The sequence below is a fragment of the Manis javanica genome, chromosome X (genome assembly GCF_040802235.1).
Source record: "Manis javanica isolate MJ-LG chromosome X, MJ_LKY, whole genome shotgun sequence".
NCBI lineage: Eukaryota > Metazoa > Chordata > Mammalia > Pholidota > Manidae > Manis > Manis javanica.
In genome coordinates, this window is record NC_133174.1 from 72,999,374 (window position 1) to 73,021,562 (window position 22,189).

General features: G+C 33.4%; 2 protein-coding genes across 9 annotated transcripts in view; one reads left to right on the forward strand and one right to left on the reverse strand.

Moving 5' to 3' along the window:
- The window catches only part of ZNF711 (zinc finger protein 711), a 28,781-nt gene extending 17,937 nt beyond the window's left edge, over positions 1 to 10,844 (forward strand). For 7 of the 8 annotated variants that reach the window (XM_017640182.3, XM_037004818.2, XM_017640191.3 and 4 more), the window contains 6 exons: positions 2,220 to 2,375; positions 3,057 to 3,194; positions 5,263 to 5,400; positions 6,247 to 6,294; positions 7,552 to 7,695; positions 8,171 to 10,844. In XM_017640182.3, coding sequence (XP_017495671.1) covers positions 2,220 to 2,375; positions 3,057 to 3,194; positions 5,263 to 5,400; positions 6,247 to 6,294; positions 7,552 to 7,695; positions 8,171 to 9,348 — 1,802 coding nt within the window. In that variant the 3' untranslated portion in view covers positions 9,349 to 10,844. The remainder of the gene's footprint in view (positions 1 to 2,219; positions 2,376 to 3,056; positions 3,195 to 5,262; positions 5,401 to 6,246; positions 6,295 to 7,551; positions 7,696 to 8,170) is intronic. The other variant, XM_017640213.3, reaches the window with a different exon arrangement.
- A 6,800-nt stretch (positions 10,845 to 17,644) lies between these two features.
- POF1B (POF1B actin binding protein) overlaps positions 17,645 to 22,189 on the reverse strand; it is a 97,508-nt gene continuing 92,963 nt past the window's right edge. Inside the window, exons 16-17 of the mRNA XM_017640166.3 lie at positions 21,741 to 21,855; positions 17,645 to 19,306 (exon numbers count right to left, since the gene is read on the reverse strand). Of these exons, the coding sequence (XP_017495655.1) occupies positions 19,301 to 19,306; positions 21,741 to 21,855 (121 nt within the window). The 3' untranslated portion in view covers positions 17,645 to 19,300. The remainder of the gene's footprint in view (positions 19,307 to 21,740; positions 21,856 to 22,189) is intronic.

Here is a 22,189-nt window from a genome sequence, read left to right on the forward strand (position 1 = left end):
GGTATAAATGGAATCAGAATAGCAGCAGTAACTTCAGTACTCAAAGCAAAAATTATGGTCCAGAACTATTGAGAAGTGACCCAAAATATGTATTTCATTTCATAAGCTTTAGTTTTTTAAATTATTATTATTATTCTTCTTATTTTTTTTTGAGAGGGCATCTCATATTTATTGATCAAATGGTTGTTAACAACAATAAAATTCTGTATAGGGGAGTCAATGCTCAATGCACAATCATTAATCCATCTCAAGCCTAATTCTCGTCAGTCTCCAATTTTCTGAAGCATAACGAACAAGTTTTTACATGGTGAACGAATTCTTACATAGTGAATAAGTTCTTACATGGTGAACAGTACAAGGGCAGTCATCACAGAAACTTTTGGTTTTGATCATGCATTATGAACTATAAACAATCAGGTCAAATATGAATATTCGTTTGATTTTTATACTTGATTTATATGCGGATCCCACATTTCTCCCTTTATTATTATTATTATTTTTATTTTTAATAAAATGCTGAAGTGGTAGGTAGATGCAAGATAAAGGTAGAAAACATAGTTTAGTGTTGTAAGAGAGCAATTGTAGATGATCAGGTGTGTGCCTGTAGACTTATGTGTTAATCCGAGCTAGACAAGGGCAATAAAACATCCACGGATGCAGATTTCTCTCAAAACAGGGGGGGTGAGGTTCTAAGCTTCACCACTGTTGATCCCCAATTTCTCACCTGATGGCCCCCCTGCGACTGTGCCTGTCTTAGGTTGTTCCTCCCTTGAGGAATCTTACCCGTCTCTGGCTAACCAGTCATCTTCCGGGGCCATACAGGGAGATGTAAAGTTGGTAAGTGAGAGAGAAGCCATATTGTTTGAAAAGGTTAACTTTTTACTTCTTTGCAGATTTATGTCCTGTGGCTTCTATGCCCAGCATTTGTCTTGACGTATCTTTACCACTTGGAGGAATTATGATACTTGGTAAATTCGATATGAGGCATGAATTCTATTTAAGCGTTGTAATTATTATTTTTAATTCAGTTCCTCCCGGAAGGAACTGTGATCACTCTAAACCACTCAAGTATAATAAAGCAGCATTTATCAAATGAGAGTATTTTTACTTATTAATTTACTCTAAGTTATTCCAACCTAAGAAATTAATATTTAGGATGCTTTCTGAGGTGTTTGTATATCCTGTATCTTTATTTCCAAGAATAAGAAAGTACTTTTTTTCTGAAAACTTAATGTCACTTTATTCTGTTTTCAGTACTTGTGGAATTACTTATAGTGAAAGGTTTTGGATTTTATATATGATACTACGATACATATAATAGGAAGGAGTAGATTTTCAGTTTTGACTACATTTCAGTTTTTATAGGGACAAGCATATAATGGGGGGATTTTATTGTGGAATATTTATGCTCAAAGTACAAAGTTTGTTAATATGATATATTCATTGCATAGTTCATGCATAGTATTCATGTGAAACTAAATGTTATTCTTAAAGACTGAAGGAATCATATTTTTAAAGTATACTTAAAATGTAAGTAATATTCTCAAATATTATTTCTTTACCTTTGTATATGATTCTGAAGTAAAACATACATTGATAAACCTAGAAGTACAGAAAATTTCTGATTTGAAGCTGTCTTCCATGACTCAACAGAAATTAAGAGTATTTACTAAGATTTTTTTCTATAATGATTTTGAAAAGCCCTTTATATAAAACAGTTAGGGTGTTTTCTATGTTTCCTCTATTTTTTAATCCTAGACTTCACATGTTAATTGGTTTTAGAAATACTACTGTTTAATTTGGGAATTATTTTTTATGTGACCTTTTATGAGTATTATGTATTTTATGTTCTAATTTTTCTGTTATTAAATTTGGTGTTAGGATTTCACTTAAAATGTTGAACATGATGGAAGACTAATCTTTTCCCAAACCTTTTAATTATTCTGTATGGTTATTAAGCACTTTTTGTGTGTGTGTGTGTGTATAAATCTCTGAGTAGGTTTTTTAAAATATAATTTGATCTGTAGTATATCTGATCTTGTATACTGTCTTTCCTGAAACATATACCACTTTAATGGTTGCAGTAATAGGTCATTACTGAATATAGTGGGTAGATGGTTAACACAGTACTCAGTATTTCACATTGCACTTATGCTTCTCACCCACTAAATATCAGTGGTACTTTTTGACTGAAATAGTTCCCTCTTTATATTTTACAGTGGATGATGTTGGGGAAAAATTAGAGCATATGGGGAACACACCATTAAAAATTGGCAGCGATGGTTCACAAGAAGATGTTAAAGAAGATGGATTTGGTTCAGAAGTAATAAAAGTGTATATATTTAAAGCTGAGGCTGAAGATGATGTTGAAATAGGTACAAGATTGATTTATTGCAAATGGTTAGGAATTAGAACTTCCTTGTAACCTTTTCTGGCTATTCTACAATTGTGTTCAAAGTGCAGATTTTTTTATATCTCTCTTTCAGGCTGGGATATAAAAATTGTATATGGATATAAAGCAGAAATGCAGAATATGTTATTAGATTCTTTCAAACATGAGTAGAATATTACAGTTGAATTATCAAAACAAATGAGTGGAGAGGATTTGGTTTAGAGTAGGAAATTATAATGAGTATTTAAGGGCAGGCTAGAGCCTAGAAACAGGTCGCTTAGATTTTCATCCTAGTCTGCCAGTTAACTGAATAGCTTTTGGTGAGTTACTGAATCTCCTTCTGCCTCAGTTTCCTTCTCCATAAAATGACTGTAATGACAGTAACTACTTTATAGGGCTATTGTTAGGATTAAGTGGGTAAATTACATGTAAGAGACTTACATAGTGCTTGGCATGTGTGATGTGTTAACATTTGTTGTAATTTTTCAGTGATGACTGAAATTTAAAGTGTAATTCATGAGGAAATTCTCTTGACACTTAGAAATTTACATTGGAATATTTGGGGGGAATATTTTTCTAGAGGAAAATATCTCTTATATATCCTCCTTACTAATTTAGGTAATTAGTCCATGATACTCCTCTATTTTGTGTTTTAATTATTAAGGTGGAACAGAAATTGTCACAGAGAGTGAGTACACCAGTGGACATTCTGTAGCTGGAGTGCTTGACCAGAGCCGAATGCAGCGGGAGAAGATGGTTTACATGGCAGTTAAAGATTCTTCTCAAGAAGAAGATGATATCAGTAAGAAAAAAATGGCACAGTAGTGACTTATCAGTAACCATCATGAATTCTTAAAAAAAAAAAAAAAGCAGTCTCAGAGATGGAAGTGTTGTGTAGGAACAAACTTTGGTAAAATAAGCCTGACTCTTTGATGTAATTAATTTAGAATGGAAGGGTCCTTTCAACCATTCAAAAGCATACATGTATTGTTCATATCAGCCAACATGCAATACTGTGACTCACATACAAAGGGTATAGAGATCAGTAACATATGGTTCCTGACTTAAGTAAATCCCATAAGTATATAGGGAATTACTGAGAATCTACTTTGTGTGTGTTATTGAGTAAGTGGTGTATATATTATCTCATTTAATTATTACGACTCATCTGTCTCTGAGGTAGGTGGTATTATCCCTGTTTTATGGAAAGAAAAAAAAACGCTCAGAGAAGTTAAATAATTGCTCAGGATCATTCCAGTATTAAATGAGGAAGGTAGAATTTGAACTCATACCTGTATTACTCTACTGCCAGTATTTTTTCCACATGGCAGTGACCACTATTGGTCTCTTTCTGGATTTATCAGTGGAAGGGCTAATTGGTTGTTCTTCTGTCACTATGGGTTTAGCTAAGTAAGTATTCTTACAAGTTAAGCTGCCAGGATCTTTACTTATACCTATGATAGTCTCCAAGCAGTTGCTGCTTAAGTTTTCTTTGGGCTTGAGTACCACAGGGTAAAAAAAAAAGCTCCTTAGACTTCCTTTCCTGCCATGCTACCCATTTCCTTATGAAGACATTTCACTCTGCCCACTTTCTTCTCATCTCAGTATAGAAATGCAGCCCTACCCTAAGGTTTCTTCTGTCTAGTCATGCTGAGGCAAAACTACTTTGTTTTGCTCTAGGAAGGCAAGAGCCTCCACTAGGTGCATTGACAGTACTCAGCTTTTACCCATTCTCCACCTTCATCTCTATTCCTCAAATTTCCTTCCATAGGAGCCATGGGGAGCTGAATTCTAATCCTAAACATGAATAATATACCACAGCAGAAAATAGCAGCAAAACACAAATGAGTCTAGAGGATTTGGTTGAAGAGGAAAAGAGTTAAATGAAATAATTTTTATTTGGTCTCTAAATTCTTTATTATTATTATTTTTTACTCATTGGTCAATAAAAGGGCACAGTAGCAGGTGGGAGACTGAAGCTTAAGTTAGCTGCCAGTATTGTATGGGGATGTGGAAAACTTAGACCAATGTTTCCTTTCTGGTTAATTGGAAGGGAAACTTAGGAGAAGAGGGACTTTTTTCCCCAAATTTTATCTACATTTCTTTTGTAGTGAACAGAAGATCCCAGTATGTGAATCAAAAGTAAAGAAATTCAAGCAAATTTTCTATTTTACAGGTTAAATATAAACAGAATGTTTCACATGAAATAATACTAAGTGACCCTCTAGGTTTAAATTTTTTACACCCACACCACATTTTCTTAAATGAGTCTCATTTAATGCTTTTTTTCCTCGGTAGGGTCTCTGAAAATCCTTCCTCTTAAAGGGTGTCCACATATTCTTGAACACCAGCATTATATCTATATCTATCTATATATTATGCAAATAATATATATGTGCTTTTAATTATTTTTGTTTTAAATTTATTTCAATTACTAGTGTTTTTGACTATTTTTCATTACATTTATAATACTGCATTTAAGTTACAATAGGTGGGATAGAATGGACCACTTTCTAATTCTGATTCTATGGGAAATGCTTTCTGAGTTCCAAAGAACTGTCAGGCAGAATTATGGAATACAACCCTTATGATAAATTTGTAATGCCCAGTAGATTGTAAAATCAGTCAGTATATTTCAAGCGCACATGTTTTAGGTAATCTAAAAATTATTTTATAGGATAAGTTCTAAGAGGAGAATAAGAATTTTGATAAATGTCTCCTAGTGGCACTAACCTCCAAAGTGCCTAATGTAGTTTTTAAATTAAACAAATTGAAATCTTGAAAGTTAAAAGATTTAAGTTGTTTGGAATTTTTTTACCCATTTATTAAATATTTGGGGTTGTAAACAAGCAATTATTTCTAAAATTTAGGTTGCGCTGAAATAGCAGATGAAGTTTACATGGAAGTCATTGTAGGGGAAGAGGAAGGAACTTCTCTCCCTGAGACTCAGCTTGAGGACTCTGATGTTAATAAAACAATTGTCCCTGTTGTCTGGGCTGCGGCATATGGTAGGACACTGACATTTTTTCACCTGATAAGTACATATCTATTTGATCAGTCTTTAGATAATTAAATATGCTGTGCTAATGCCCCCCATGAGTTGGCTAATATTATAAAACGTTTTGCTGTGGACTGATTCATCTCTAGTTACTTACATGATTTTCCTACCATATATGTTCTTTAAAGTGAACCTTGCTTAATGCATTGTTGTTTTTCAGTAGGATTTATCTTAAATCCTACTTGTATAAGTAGGATACATATATCCTGAGTGCCATAAAAAGTTTTAATTTTCTGAAATAGAAATATTCTTTGAAATTTGATACTCACTCTTTTGCAAAACTATATATCATGTATTAACACCACAAAAAGGATTTTGGGGTTTTGAAAATGAACAGAAATCCAGGTGTGCTCTTTTAGAAAGCATGTAATGGAAGGTAATTTTATCAGTTTTTTTTCCTGTTTTATCTCATTCCTACTTGATTTACAAGATGGTCAGGTATACTCTTCCTTTAAAAATTATGGTGTTCAAATGCATTAATTATCTAAACTTGGTTTTTCCAAAGGTTCATCCATTCAAGTCATTTGTCTTCATTTGTGAGGGGGTACTGTACAGAAGTATTTACTCAGTTTTTATTTAAAAATTTAATTTCTTTAAAGGTTAGCAGTTCCAAGGATGCTGACAGTAGCCCTCATTGTCAGTGTGTGAAATTATCCAATCCATGGGAGTGGAAGAACTCAACAAAAAGATTTTAATCCAAGGAATAGTGGTCAAAATTACATTTTATAGAATGAGATGTGATCCTCTAGTAATCATATACATAGTATATCATTTTTTAATTAGTCTGTTTTTTTAGGAGATGAAAGAAGAGTTTCCCGAAGGTATGAAGATTGTCAAGCATCAGGTGAGAGAGCATTATATGTGATATATAAGTTCAGTAGCTAGTTTTGTATACTGCTTGGTAAATGAAGAGTTAATAGTTTGTGTGTACAGACACATTTGTTGGACACTGACATTCCTGGTCCTATCTTTTCTGTTAGTTCATAGGAGTTTGCCTCTTTTGGGAATTGATTAATTTATGTACAGGCATAATGTGTGTTATTCTGTGAATGCAGTTCATTTTAGATTTACCTCAAGATACAAATACCAGGCAACTTGATGCATGGGCCATAAAAGGTTGCTGTGGAAAACAATGTAAACTACATTTTGACAGAAAAGTAAGAATATCCATGATATCAACCATTTGTTAATGTCTTCGTCAGGGTGGATCTGTTTTCATTATTTCTCTAGTAACCAGTAGATTTATGTAACTTATATGAAACCCATGTGTTAGCTTAATTTTTTTAGTTTTAATATACTGTCATATAGTGTTTATTCTGTGGTTGATATTTCTCTTTATTTTCTTAAATAAGTAAGGAGATTTTTTTTCATGATAAAGTATTGTTTCTACCCTTAAGAGGTATTTGACTCTCCAAATTTAAATGTAGATTTCAGAGGAATTGATGAGAGGTATATACCATAGCATAAAAGCAAACAGTTCTATAGGTCCACATTTTTAAATTATTGTATAGCAACAGATTTGTGAGGACTGAGATTTTATTAAGTACTTATTCTGTATACACTGATCCCACTGAAATTGTGATAAATTGCCTGCCACATCTGTCTTAACCCTTAAAATCAATCTTAATACTTTTAACATCGAGTAAACTATTCTAAAGCATATATACGAGAGGTCTGCTTTTTGTTATGCATTACATGCAGTCACCATGACTATACTGGTTCACTGACATATATTTCTTTACTAAATGCTATTAATTTCATGAGCCTTCATTGGTGAGAACTTGATCTGATGCCAAGATTTTGATTATAGTAATAAAATTCAGTTTCTTATGTTATGTTCAACTTATATGTTCATTCCTTTAGGATGAATAAATTGGGGTATATTAAAGTTAATTTCATATGATATCCTATGTAAAGTGTTTGCATATACACATGTGTGTATAAGGATGTAAAAGAGAGAGGAGAAGATGGGTATACTTTGTGAAATTTAGTACTGCAATGGCAACTTGATGCCATTTCATCTCTTGTAATTTATCTAACCAAAACCAAAAAAGTATGAATACATGTAGCTTAATGCTACATCGATTTTTTTTTTTTTAAGGAAATACCTTGGACTCAACATTAGAAAACAGAAGTAGTACAGCAGCACAGTATCTTCAAATTTGTGATAGCATCAATACAAATAAAATACTTAAACAAAAAGCCAAGAAGAGGAGAAGGGGAGAAACCAGGCAATGGCAAACAGGTAAAAAGCGCTAATATTTTCCAATGGGGAAGTGTTTTTTTCATAACCAAATTAAAAAACTCAGTTGTTTATAGTGTAGTTCTTCTCCCACGTATCTGTTCGTGTTTGATCTAAATAGTTTTTGTATGTGTTTGGTATTTAATAAAATTATGCTTGTTTGCTCTTTACACAAATGATATTTTTAAAGAGAATTTTCAGGTTTAACAATAAAGGGAGCCTGTTTCAGTTTACAAAGGGCATGTGATACAGCATTTTGGCAGGTAAGTATAGTCCACAAAAGAGTGCTGTTCATTACTTTTTAGTGAGCTATTTTATCATAAATTGCTTTTAATGTGCATTTTATCTTACAGGATTTTATTCCACTAGTGTAGTTCTCACATTATGAATGTCAGCGAATTTTGGCACCTTTGTTGTAAGACTCTTTAAAACAGTCTGGCCAAATGTCACAACTTTCCCTATTATTTTTTTTATCTAGCTGTGATAATAGGCCCTGATGGACAGCCCCTGACAGTGTACCCTTGCCATATTTGCACAAAAAAGTTTAAATCCAGGGGATTCTTGAAAAGACATATGAAGAATCATCCTGATCATTTGATGAGAAAAAAATATCAGTGTACAGATTGTGACTTTACAACTAATAAGAAAGTGAGTTTCCATAACCACTTAGAAAGCCATAAGCTCATAAACAAAGTTGACAAAACCCATGAATTTACAGAATACACACGAAGATACAGAGAGGCTAGTCCACTGAGTTCAAATAAACTTATATTAAGAGACAAGGAGCCGAAGATGCACAAGTGCAAATACTGTGACTATGAAACTGCAGAACAAGGACTGTTAAACAGACATTTATTGGCTGTTCACAGCAAGAATTTTCCTCATGTTTGTGTTGAGTGTGGGAAGGGCTTTCGACATCCTTCCGAACTCAAGAAACATATGAGAACCCATACTGGTGAAAAGCCATATCAGTGTCAGTATTGTGTCTTCAGGTGTGCAGATCAATCAAATCTGAAAACTCACATTAAGTCTAAGCATGGTAACAATTTACCATATAAATGTGAGCATTGTCCCCAAGCATTTGGTGATGAGAGGGAGCTTCAGCGCCATCTGGATTTGTTTCAAGGACATAAGACACACCAGTGTCCTCATTGTGACCATAAGAGCACCAACTCAAGTGACCTTAAGCGGCACATCATATCTGTCCACACTAAGGATTTTCCTCACAAATGTGAGGTCTGTGATAAAGGTTTCCATCGTCCTTCTGAGCTCAAAAAGCATACTGACATCCATAAGGGTAGGAAGATTCATCACTGTAGGCATTGTGACTTTAAAACATCAGATCCATTTATTCTCAGTGGTCATATCCTTTCAGTTCATACTAAGGATCAGTCATTGAAGTGTAAAAGGTGCAAGAGAGGGTTCAGACAACAAAATGAGCTTAAAAAGCATATGAAGACCCACACTGGAAGGAAGATTTACCAATGTGAGTATTGTGAATACAGCACTACAGATGCATCTGGTTTTAAACGACATGTGATATCAATACATACAAAAGACTATCCACACAGGTGTGAATTCTGCAAGAAGGGATTCCGAAGACCATCAGAAAAAAATCAGCATATTATGAGGCACCATAAGGAGGCTGTTATATAGTAAGATCAATATAAAGAGAAGCTATTTAGAAAATATGGTATGTTACATGGGAGGAAAATTTCACAAACTTTCATCTGGTCACAAAGCTTAAAAGTAAATCATAACAACATTATTTCTATAAAGATCTTAAGATATTTTAATTGACAGGGTATCATAGCCCTTTGAAAATTACTTAAAGAACTTAAGAGGCACCATAGAATGGTTGCAGAAAACTTAAGTGTTTACTTAATAGAATTACATGCATAATCAAACTGCAGAGAGGAAGAATGAAGATGACTATTTGGCTTATCATACTAGAGATAAATGTCTCTGAAAAGATACATAGCTGAGGAGTTTAGCAGTGCTTTGCTATGGCAAGCAAACCTCACTTTTATGCAATTTTAGAAATGGGGTGGGGAAATAAAATACAGTCAACCATCAGTCATTTAGTCATTGAGCCTTTTATATATGGAAATTGAATTCCAGAAATGGCAAGTTTTGTGTAGTCATTAGAAGAAATTTCACTGGAAAACAGGTTAGAATAATTCAGTGCTATTAAGATTTTCAGAGCTGCTAAGATTTTATCACAGGATAGGATGCTTAAAATAGAGCATTCTGTGCTGAAGTCTGAGGTGAAGTCTACGAATTAAAGTTCCCTTTTTTCTGATGGTCAAGTTGATTGTTCACTATGGCATATATGACAAAAATATATTGGAGTCAAATGTGGCTTTCTAAAACAAATGCAGCAATAGTGTTGCAAACAAAGTTAGCACTATATTTCTTAATGATCTAAATATTAAACTGAGAGAACAGTTTTCTTAAATATTATAATGTTTAGAGGGTTTTTTGGGACAGTCTTAGCAAGTATCATTGTTCTAGTCATACTTGCTCTAACATTTAAAGGTGCAATTTTATGCCATTATTGAAAGGTTTGATTTTTAAAGTCTATATACCATATTATTAATATGCGTTTTCAATGTGAGGCAGTATTTATGCAGTATTTAACAAAACACTATGCTGCCCATAGAGTTTGGAGGTGGATATTCAGTTTACAGTGTGTAAATTTAAAATATGCATCCCTTTAACAACGCTTTGTGTTAGCATGCTGCAAATCAAAAGGGCGCTTAATATAAAAAGCTGGGTTTGGGAAATTTAATGAAAATCCTGTTCATAAATGTAATGCATATGATGTGTACTTTTAAGTTTTAGTTGCTTCATGTTTACACTCAACTGTTCAACATAATTAAAATGTAATTTTACTTCATGATATATTGTGGCTTTGTGTTTCAAATAACGTTCACCTTTCTGTTTTTGCACCAGATAAGAATCAGTTCCTTGAGAAGAAATTTTTTATCTTTCTTAACTTCAGAAAATTAAATTTGGAAAATCTAAAATTGTGTGTTATGTGGCTGTAAATGATGTACACGCTGTAAAATAAGATTGTCACTGTTACGTGGGATTATTATTTCTAAATGTTACTCATTGAAATGAGCTTACAATAAAAAGCATTTATTGCACTTGAAGGTTTTATGAGTTTATTTAAAGTTGTGTTATGTTCACTCTTTATTAAAAGACTTAAAATTGTTCATAGGCTGTTTGGTCCACGGTTTAAAATTTTGTAGAATTTGTGCATTAACAACATGAGCTAGGAATTTAAGTAATTACGATTATGGCATGATTTATTCTTAAAACATGTATGTTTTTGCTAAAACCATGGTGAAATACTATAAAGGTACCCATCTTAAAACTTGAGATTTAGTATTATAGAGAAAATTCAAAATTACTAACCTGCTTAGGTTAACACAATCTTGAGAAGTGAATCTAATTATGTTCCTAATAGACCAATATACATTCAAAAGGAAAGGTATTAAATCAAGTATTTGGGAAAGATGTCTGCAAAGGAGCATAAAAATAACCTGCTATGTTCACACTAGTCAGCATTCAATAGAATTCATGTACCTAGATATATAGCATATTGCTTAAGACTCTTGTCAATTGATTATTCTTTAATAATCACTAGCAGAAAAAGAAGAAATCTTTTAGCCATTGCATGTTAGACCAGTGCTTTTTAAGCTTTAATGTTTGTAGAGTTCACCTAGAGATCTTATTAAAATGCAAATTCTGATTCAGTAGGTGTGGAATGGAGCCTACAATTCTACCTTTCTAGCAGGCTCCCATGTGTTACCCCCATTGAAATAATAAGGTGTTAGACAAAAGCCTCTAGTGTAATTCTGGTATGAACTTTGGCAGCTTTGCTTAAACAGATAGCTATGGTTGAGTGAATAAAAGGAATACATACTGAGGACCTGGAGTTTGAGCTGAGACATGAGAGGCAAGAAGGAACCAGTCATACAAATGTCTTGTAGAAAAATACTCAATGCAGCAAAATATACAAATGCAAATAACCTGAGTTGGAGTGACTTTTGGCGAGAACATGGTGAGAGAGACTGGTAAGAATTGAGACCTGTGGGAATTTGAAGTGGGAAATCGTTGGAAAGTTTTTAAGAAAGGGAGTAATGTGAATAAGATTTACATTCTGAAGGTCACTCTGGAGGCTGTGTGAGGAATGTATCCTAGAGGAGCCAAGGGAAGCTGGGAATCATGTGAAGAGTTTATTACACTTGTTCGTGGTTATAGTGGAGCTGGAGAAAAGAAGATGGGTTTTCTTTATTTCACTTCATAAATTGAGTCCAGAAAACCTCAGGCAACATAGAACAGGTAGGAGTTTAGCCTATGCTGCAAACAAAAGACCGTCTTAAAAAAAGACAGATTTTCCTGGTATAGGCTGCCTTATATGCAAGACAGATTTCACCTAAAAATGGCATGTCAAAGTACCTTCACAAGGAATTACTAAAATCTTGTGAAGACGGATTTGTCTGTCACCTTAATGGCCTGCATGATGGAGGGGAAAGTATTTGTAATTGTTACTTGGGAAGGGCTCTCAAATCCAACTTATGTCTCATACAGGACAACCACCAGCTTGAAACTTAAAGTGCCCTAAAAGATATGTATGATAGATAAATGATACAATAGATAGCTTTCATTGCAGAACATTTTCAACCATGTACAAAAATAAAGAACATAATGAGCCCCTACATAGTCATAACCCACCTTTAATAATCATCACTTTGTGGCAAATTATGTTTCATTTACATTTTCCACATACCTCTCTTCACCCACTTATCCCTGATTGGTTGATTTTGAAGCCCTCCTTCTCCCTTGGTTTAATTTGAAGTAAATCCCAGACATTTTAAGAATTAGGAAGAAAGCAAAATTCTTAATCTTAAATACGCCAGCTTCCAGGGCAAAAACGACTCACCTCCTATGATAGCAGAAAAAAAGGCTTGTCTGAATCTATTTTTCCCTTATAAGAATTCAAGAAAAAAATGGCTATATTTGAAGTTCTATCCATTAAGGGTTTCAGAACTAAGAAGACATCATTTAAAGAAAATGCAAAAATAGAACCCCAGGGTATCATTGGTTAGAGAATCTTCCCAACTTTGTTCAGCTCCATTCTGACCTTCCAAAAGAATTAGCTTGTAAATTTGATACTGGTTAAGAAAGATCTGTTAGAACTTTGGATCTTAGATAAGAACTGGCTATTATTGGCAGTCTCGAGGCTCCACAGAAGACCTTGCATAATTTTCAGGGCCAAGGTACTAGCACTAGTTTTCACAAACAAAATGTTTCCACTTGCCTTGTTTCAGTTGCTATACCTTTCTCTTTCAGCATTACCCAAGTAATTATTCCAAAGGAAACTCTGCTTCATTTTTAATTCTGGACCAATTGACAATAGTGAAACTATCTTATTTAACCTATTATGTGAGTCCCACTCACCTCCCATTTGACTCCAAAAGCCTGTTTTCCTAGATCCCAGCCCCACCTACCCATCATAAATAACATGGTTTGCTCATCAGACCTCTTAAGGGAACAACCTCAAAAAGCCTATATATATATTCTACCATTTTAAGAAATTGGTCTGAATCATTGTATTTTCTCACATGAGCTGGGACTATTCACAGATTGTGTTAGTAAACCAGTTACTGAATTAAAGAATTATATTGCAAAGGCTGTACTGTGATATAAAGAATCTCTGAAACATAAACTTTTAAGAACAAAATTTATTTAATGTAATGGAATGGAAAACCAAAGAACCTGCATTTAACAATATCTTGCCAACAAGACCAGTCCAATATTACCAAGAATGTCTGACTATCATGGAATTATGTAACAATTTCAGTACCCCTTTATAGACCCAAAAGAGGTATGTCTTATTTGGTCACTAATATTACAGGTTTTATAAAGACAGATGTAACTTTTTTAAAATTGTAATATTGTTTATATACAGTCATACTGGTTTCAAATATACAGAACAGTGGTTCAACAATTACCATGTTAGTACATCCTCACTCCCACTAGTGCAGTTAACTACCTATCAACATAAAAGATGTTATAGAATCATTGGCTATATTCTCCATGCTGTAATGCCATACCTGTGACCAACTTTTATAAGAATTTTTGTGCCCCCTTAATCCCCCTCATGCTTCTCACCCATTCACCCAACCTCTCCCCAGTGGTAACCACCAGTCACTTTTCAGTGTCTATGAGTCTACTGCTATTTTCTTCATTTTGTTTTGTTTCATTTTTATGTTACCCAAATAATTGAAATCATAAGGATTTTTCTTTCTCCACCTGGATTATTTCACTTAGCATAGTACTTTCTAGGTCCATCCTTGTTGTCACAAATCCATGTTTTTATGGCTGAATAATATTCTCTTGTGTATATGTACCACACCTTTATCCATTCATCTATTGATGGCCACTTAGGTTGCTTCCATATCTTAGCTATTGTAAATAATGCAGTGATACATATAAGGGTGCATATATCTTTTCAAATCAGAGATTTTGTTTTCTTTGGATAAATTCCTAATAGAATTACTGGGTCAAATGGTATTTCTATTTTTAGTTTTTTGAAGAAATTCCATACTGCTTTCCACAGCAGTTGTACCAACTTACATTCTACCAACAGTATAGGAGTGTTCCCATTTCTCCACATCCTCACAACACTTATTTCTTGTCTTTAAGATGGTGGCCATTCTAACTGGTGTGAGGTGATACTTCATTGTGGCTTTAATTTGCATTTCCCTGATGATTAGTGATGTGAAGTATCTTTTCATGTGCCTGTTGGCCATCTGTATTCTATGGAGAAATAAATGTCAGCTCTGGTCCTCCACCCATTTTTTAATTGGGTTATGTGAGGTTTTTTTGTTGTTGAGTCATGAGTTCTTTATATATTTTGGATGTTAACCCCTTATCAGATGAATAATTTACAAATATATTCTCCCAAACTGCAGGTTGCCCTTTTATTCTGTTGATGGTGTCCTTTGCTGTATAACTTTTTAGTTATACTTCCCACTTGTTCATTTTTTATTTTGTTTCCTTTGCCTGAGGAGCTGTGTTGAGGAAAAAATTGCTTAAACTTAATGTTCAAAAGATTTTTACATATGCTTTCTTCTAAGAGTTTTATGATTTCATGTCTTACATTCAGGTCTTTGATCCACTTCAAGTTTACTTTTGTGTATGTATGGAGTTGCTAATCCAGTTTCATTCTCTTGCATTGGGAAACTGCCCAGTTTTCCCAACAACAGTTATTGAGGAGACTGGCTTTTCCCCATTGTATAGTCATGGCTCCTTTATCATATATTAATTAACTATAAATGGGTGGCTTTATATCTGGGATCTCTGTTCTGTTGCATTGATCTATGAGTTTGTTCTTATGCCAGTGCCATACTGTTTTGATTACTATAGCTTTGTAGTACACCTTGAAGTTAGGAAGCATAATAACCCCAGCTTTGTTCTCCTCAGGATTGAGTTCATTGAAGAACAATGGTATTTTGACAGGAATTGCTTTGAATCTATACATTGCTTTGGGCAGGATGACCATTTTGACAATATTAATTCTTCCTACCCATGAGCATGGGATAGATTTCCATGCATGTGTGTCTTAAATTCTCTCATGAGTGTCTTACAGTTTTTAGAGCACAAGTCTTTCATTACCTTGGTTAGCTTTATTCCTAGGTATTCTACTCTTTTTGATGTAATTGTAGATGGAATTATTTTCTTATTTCTCTTTCTGATAGCTAAATAAGAATACAGTAGATTACTTTATATTAATTTTGTATTCTGCATCTTTGCTGAATCCAGTTATTCTAATAGTTTTTAGGAGGAGTCTTTAGGTTTTCTATATATTATATGTCTTCTGAAAATAGTGACAGTTTAACTTCTTTCTTACCAATTTGGACACCTTTTATCTCTTCGCCTTGTCTGTTTGCCATTGCTAGGACCTCCAGTACCTCCAGTTGAATAAGAGTGGTGAGAGTAGACATCCTTGTCTTTTCTTGATCTTAGAGACAAAGCTTTCAGCTTTTTACCATTCAGTATTATTTTAGCTGTGGGTTTGTTGTATATGGCCTTTATTATGTGGAGGTGTGTGCCCTCTATACCCATTTTGTTGAGAGTTTTTATCATGAACGGATGTTGAATTTTGTCAAATGCTTTTTCAGCATCTATTGGGATGATCATGTGATTTTTGTCCTTTTTGTTGATGTGGTGTATGATGTTTTTTGATTTACGGATATTAAACAATCCTTGCATCCCTATAATAAAACCCACTTGGTCATGTTGGATGACTTCCATGTATTTTTTTATTTGGTTGGCTAATATTTTGTTGAGGATTTTTGCATCTATGTTCATCAGAGGTGTTGGTCTGTAATTTTCTGTTTTTGTCATTTCTTTGACTGGTTTTGGTATTAGAGTTTGTGCTGGCCTCATAGAATGAGTTTAGAAGTATTCCCTCCTTTTCTACTTTTTGGAATACTTTAAGAAGGTATGAATATTCTCTCCTCTTTAAATGTTTGGTAGAATTCAGCTTTGAAGCCATCTGGTATGGAAATTTTGTTTTTAGGGAATTTTTTGATTACCAGTTCAATTTCATTGCTGGTAATTGGTCTGTTCAGATGTTCTGTTTCTTCCTGGGTTAGTCTTGGAAGGTTGTATTTTTAGGTATTTGTCCATTTCTTTAGTTTGTACAATTTATGAGCATTTCATTTTTCATAGTATTGTCTAACTCATTGTATTTCTGTGGTATCCATTGTGACTATTCTTTTTTAATTTCTGATTTTATTTGTGTCCTCCTTTTCTTGATTAAGTCTGGCTTTGGGTTTATATATTTTATTTTCTCAAAGAAATAGCACTTAGTTTCATTGATTTTTTTCTATTGTTTTGTTCTCAATTTCATTTATTTCTGCTCTGATATTTATTATGTACCTCCTTCTACTAACTGGGTGTCATTTGTGCTTCTTTTTCTAGTTTCTTTGTGAGTTTAGACTGTTTATTTGGAATTTCTCTTTGTTGAGATAGGCCTGTACTGCTATATACTTCCATCTTAGAACTGCTTTTGTGGTGTTCCACAAACTTTGGACTGTTGAATTTTTGTTTTCATTTGCCTCCATGTATTTATTGATTTCTGTTTTGACTTCAATGATTTTTTTCATTGATCCATTGATTATTTAGAAGTGTGTTCTTCAGAGTCTATGTATTTGTAGGCTTTTTGTTTTCTTTGTGTAATGTATTTCTGGTTTCATACCATTGTGGTCTGAGAAGTTGTTTGATACAATTTCAATTTTTTCAAATTAATTGAGGCTTTTTGTGTGGCCTGCAGAATGTTTCATGAGCACTTGAGAAAAGTGTGTATCCTGCTCTTGCTGGATGGAATGTTCTCTAGATATCTGTTAAGTTTATCTAATCTAATATATTATTGTTTAGTGCCTGTTGCCTTATTTATTTTGTCTGGTTGATCTGATGTGAGTGTTGCATTAAAGTCTTGTAAAATGTATATGTTACAATCTATTTCCCCCTTCAATTCTGTTAGTATTTGTTTTACATATTAAGGTGGTCTTATGTTGGGTATACAGATATTTATAATGGTTATATCCTTGCAGTTAAGAATACCATAACTACTGTGGGAAGAATCCTTTATGGACTTACATTTGATTCAAGCTGAGTTACAGAACTTAGAAGACTAGATTTGTAAGCAAAGAAATTCTCATTTAAAAGTAGAAACCTGCATCCAATCAACTGTGGTAAGGTGGTGTCTCTGGTGCTCCACATCAAGAAGTTTGTTTGTTTTTTTAATTAGACTGGTGCTTGTTACCTCTACCATAAGCATTCACATGACAATAACATTCTGGCAAAAGTATATAACTAAGTTAAAAATCTACGCTGCATGTTTTCTAATAAGACTTACACAAAGACCATACAGATTCTTAACATATTTTATTTAGACACTTAAACAAATTTTTTCATGTCATTGCAGTATCCATTTATTTTGACATCTAAAGGAAAACATACTGGAATAGAAATTAGATAAACAGACATTCCTCACTTGACAACATCTTTGCCATTTTCAGAGGTAAGCTGTATGAAACTCCGGGAAAAACATCACTACTGTTTCTATTGATCTTAATCACAAATTGGAAAATCAATACATACATTTAAATTTGTTAAGTAAAATAAGTACCTTGTTATCCCAGTTCACTATGCATGGATCAAGTGATCTATGCATGGATCAAGTTTCTGAAGAATATAAACATCTTATATTATAAAATATTGATGAAATAGGAATTGTAACAATTGACATATATAGAGCTTAACATTTCAGTCCAAGTATGATTATGGCTTTAAGCTTCATGTCAAGATGTATTTGAAAATTTTTATAAAAGCATTTTCTCCTACCTTATGGTTGTAGTGTAATGCCTTATCTGTCCCTATCTTAATAGTTTCTTAATATAATGAATAATTATTATAAAGCATGAGAATATTCTATATGGATATTTGCAGATATTTCAGTGCAAAGCCTCATTCACATGTATCCTAAAATATATTTGTTACCTTAGTCTATACTTTGTCAAATGCAGACATTTAATTTTTGCTAATTCTTAATTTGAAATTAAGTGGTTGAAATTAAGAGATTTCATTCTTATTTACTAGTGTTTATAAAATACTTTTGTTCACTTTGTAGAATCATTAGAACCCAATTAATGAGCCAAATTCAAAGTACATTAAATACTTTACTATAAAATCCCTTTCTCCCAAGTACGATACAGATATCAAATATTAGTTGTTGCTATTTTTATTCCCTAAGCCTTTCTGCACTGTTCAAGTATTATGTTTTCTATACTACTATAAAAAAGCTTCCTTTCTTCCACCCACTACTACAATGGGGTATTGCATGTTTTTAAGGAAGTGGGTGGCTCATTCAGGGATGATACGATTTGAAAGAATAGATTTGCCAACCTAGTGATATGTACTTAGGAACATAATAGCATATGTGATTTACTAAATTTAGCTATTTAAAAAGATATTATCCCACTTCCCTAAATAAAATTAACCATCACCTTTGATTTAATTATCTCTCCAAGAAGTATAATAGCATGTTATAAAGCATCTCTTTTAGCCATAAGTTTAATGTGAGAAAAGCAAACATGCTGTATATACCATGCACTACTTAAAGATTTTCTGAAATTCATTAGTCTTTTGCCTGTTTTGTCAGAAATAGTACTCTTGAAGCTTAATTACACATCTAATATCAGAGAAAACCTGTAAAATCTAATATCAGAGAAAATCTGATGGAATAACCTGTAAAATGTGGCTAGGAAGCACCCTCTTGAAAAATAATGGATTATGTCATACAGTGTCTGCAATTGAAATTTAAACAAGTGGTGTCTTGCTATTGAATATAAAAATGTGATAGAAAAATTCAGGTCTCATAAATGTCTGGAGAAACTCATCTGCAGAAGTAATTCATCACATTAGATTTCCTGGAAGCATGGTTCAAAATTTTGATTGGCCTTTAGTTATGGAAAAATAAAGTGCTAATGCAGACACAAAAAACTTCTTTGAGTTGGAAATTCATTCATGGCTAGAAAAGAAAAAAAAGTTAGTTTACAGCTGGCTCATAATTTAAGACATTGTTATCATATGCACATTTATGAAAAAATGATTTAAATTGATTAATTTAACACCAAAGGAAATTTACTGAATTTTTGTGTTACTCTTATGTGTATATTCAATGAAACAGTGATCTAACTTCAGTCAAGATATGTTTCAAATGACTTTAAAAAGGAGAGATTGAGGATTGAGTAGATTTCCTCCTTATTTTCATATTTAGAGGTTAAATATGTCCAAGTTTCTTTCATTATTAATAATTATAGACCTATAATCTGTCAACTTACTTAAATATGTTTAGAACTGCTTTCAGTATCAAATCCCTTCAGATATCAATTTGGATATTTATTGCTGCACATTTTTATTGCAGAGGGAAGTAATGACTACTATTCTGTAGACCCTTTATTGTCAGGTCCTTATATTGATGCCACCTCTGGGGCACATGTTTGTAGCAGAATTACTTCTCGTCTGAAATTTCAGCATCAGATAATCCCGAGTGACACATTTTAAATCCTATGCTGACTCCCTTGCTGCTTATCTGGTTCTTGGGCCATCAAGTACTCTTTATCAGTGAATATTTTAGTAATAAGTAATTCTCAGCTAATTAATAACCTAGAAACACAGCATATGGCAAAGCTGAAATTATGATTATTTGAGGGTTACTAATGTTGTTTGCTCCACTGATGGCAGACAACCATATATACAGGATTGATGATTTGTAGTTACAGAAGGGTTTCAGAGGTAAAATCTTTCTGAAATTTGTATTTACTCAGATATTTGAGCTTGTTCAACCAAAAGATAACTTTTTAAAGTGAGTTATTTAACAGATGCTTATTATTAACCATACATCTGCAGTATTTTATTTACTATAACTGCGCTGTAAAAATTTCTTCAAAAAGTTCTCAGAATAGTTGATTGACATTTGTTTCCTTATCTGTTGCTCATCATGGTATACTTAAGCATTGAAGACTTAACTGAAGTACAATAAACATGTAGAGAAAGTACACATAAGTGTACAACTAACTGAATTTCCCCCAAATGAGCACACATATGCTATTATCACCCAGATCAAGAAACAGCACATTATTAATAATACTCCAGTAGTCCTTCTGCTTCCTTCAGATCAGTACCCACCCTCAAGAATCACCATTTCCTGACTTTAATAACCATAGTTTTATCTGATTTTAGTATCTAAGCAGTTTTTAACATAACAATACAAAGGCTCTTATTTCCACAGTGTTTCAGTCAGATTCTGTATGGTTTTAGAGCTGGGATTCTCAATCTTTTTTCTGTCTCTTGCACCTGAGGGATAGCATACATTCCCATCACTGCCAATACTGTACTGTGAGTCTCTCTTGGAAGTACTGTAGAAGTATCTAATTAGGGGGAAAAAGACCCCAAGGCCATTCTATTGTGTTAGCAGGGTTTCTCAACCTCAGCTATATTAACGTTTGGGGCTGGATAATTCATTTTTGTGAGGAACTGTCTAGTACATTCTAGGATGTTTAGCAGCATCCCTGGCCTTTACCCACCAGATGTTAATAGTACTCAATCCTCAGCTGTGAAAAACAAAAATGTCTCCAGACATTACTAAATGTTCAAGGGGGCTAAATTGCCCTAGTAGAGAACCATTGTCCTAGTGAAATTATATTGTCAGTTTGATGTTCACTACTTTAAAGGGTGCTAGATCAATAAGTAAAAGTTTTAGGAAAGTAGCTTTCAGTTCTTTATAAGAAGAGAGTTTTAGTAATCAGCCCCCCTTAGCAATGTATTGGACTACTGAGAAATATGCTAAGGTCCATGTACCCTGGTGATCTTGGGGGATATTGTATAAGGTAGATTAGAGTACATGACTTTTAAAGTACTCTTCAGATTCACCTTAACTGTGGGACTTAAAGCTAGAGGATCTTAGAATTTAGTGAGAAATACACACATCTTCTTTTTCAAACTTCTAAAAAATTTTAATTTAGAGAAATAAGTACCACATTCAAGAATGCAAGACAAATTCTATTAAAATATGCCTCCTCTCCATCCTCCATTCCACTTAATAATTGTGACATTTTCTACCTGCTTTAGAAAAATGAATTTAAAAAAAATGAGTGGAATCCATTCAATAACTCCTAAGATATGCAAAGAAACAAAGTTAGTATATTGTCAATGCTTACTATCTTCCTCTTTGGGGTAAAATTATATCTAATTTATTATAATCTAGACAATCAATTATATTACCCATGTATCAATCATTCCAAAGTTAGTTAAATCCTACTGTGTAATAGAGAAACATGGAAAAGTCTTAAGAGAAAAAACTCTGTAAAGATCTTAGTTCATTTTGATATTTTACCACAAATTTTGAAGGTATGCATAGAATATATATGATATTAGGGCTACAAATGCCCAAATGAACATACACAAGTCCATTTGTCTTCTGTCTTCTCAATCACAATAGTTTCTGTGTCACTACCTGGTGGTATATATTCATAGTCATCATACAGGAGGCCTAGGATTGGATATTGTGTTCTGTACCTATAAAGAAAAACAGTTTAAAAGCTGCACAAGAAAATAACTTTCATTCCTTTTTAGTCACTCCTAGTTTGAGTGTCCTTATTAAATTAATTTATCTCTGAATAACTCTTTCTAAAAAGAAAATCCCCTTTCCATGTACAAAGATAGAGGGAGGTACTTCTGCTAAAGATGGACCACTGGCAGCACTAGACAGTGATCCCAGGGGAGGGAAGCAAATGGCATAAGCCCTACAAGTGCCTAGCTTGCTGCCTGGAGATTTTCTTGTTACAGGATAGGGAAAGGGAAGCCAAATACATCTTTTCTGTCTCACTAAGTTGAGGTGACATAATTTCAA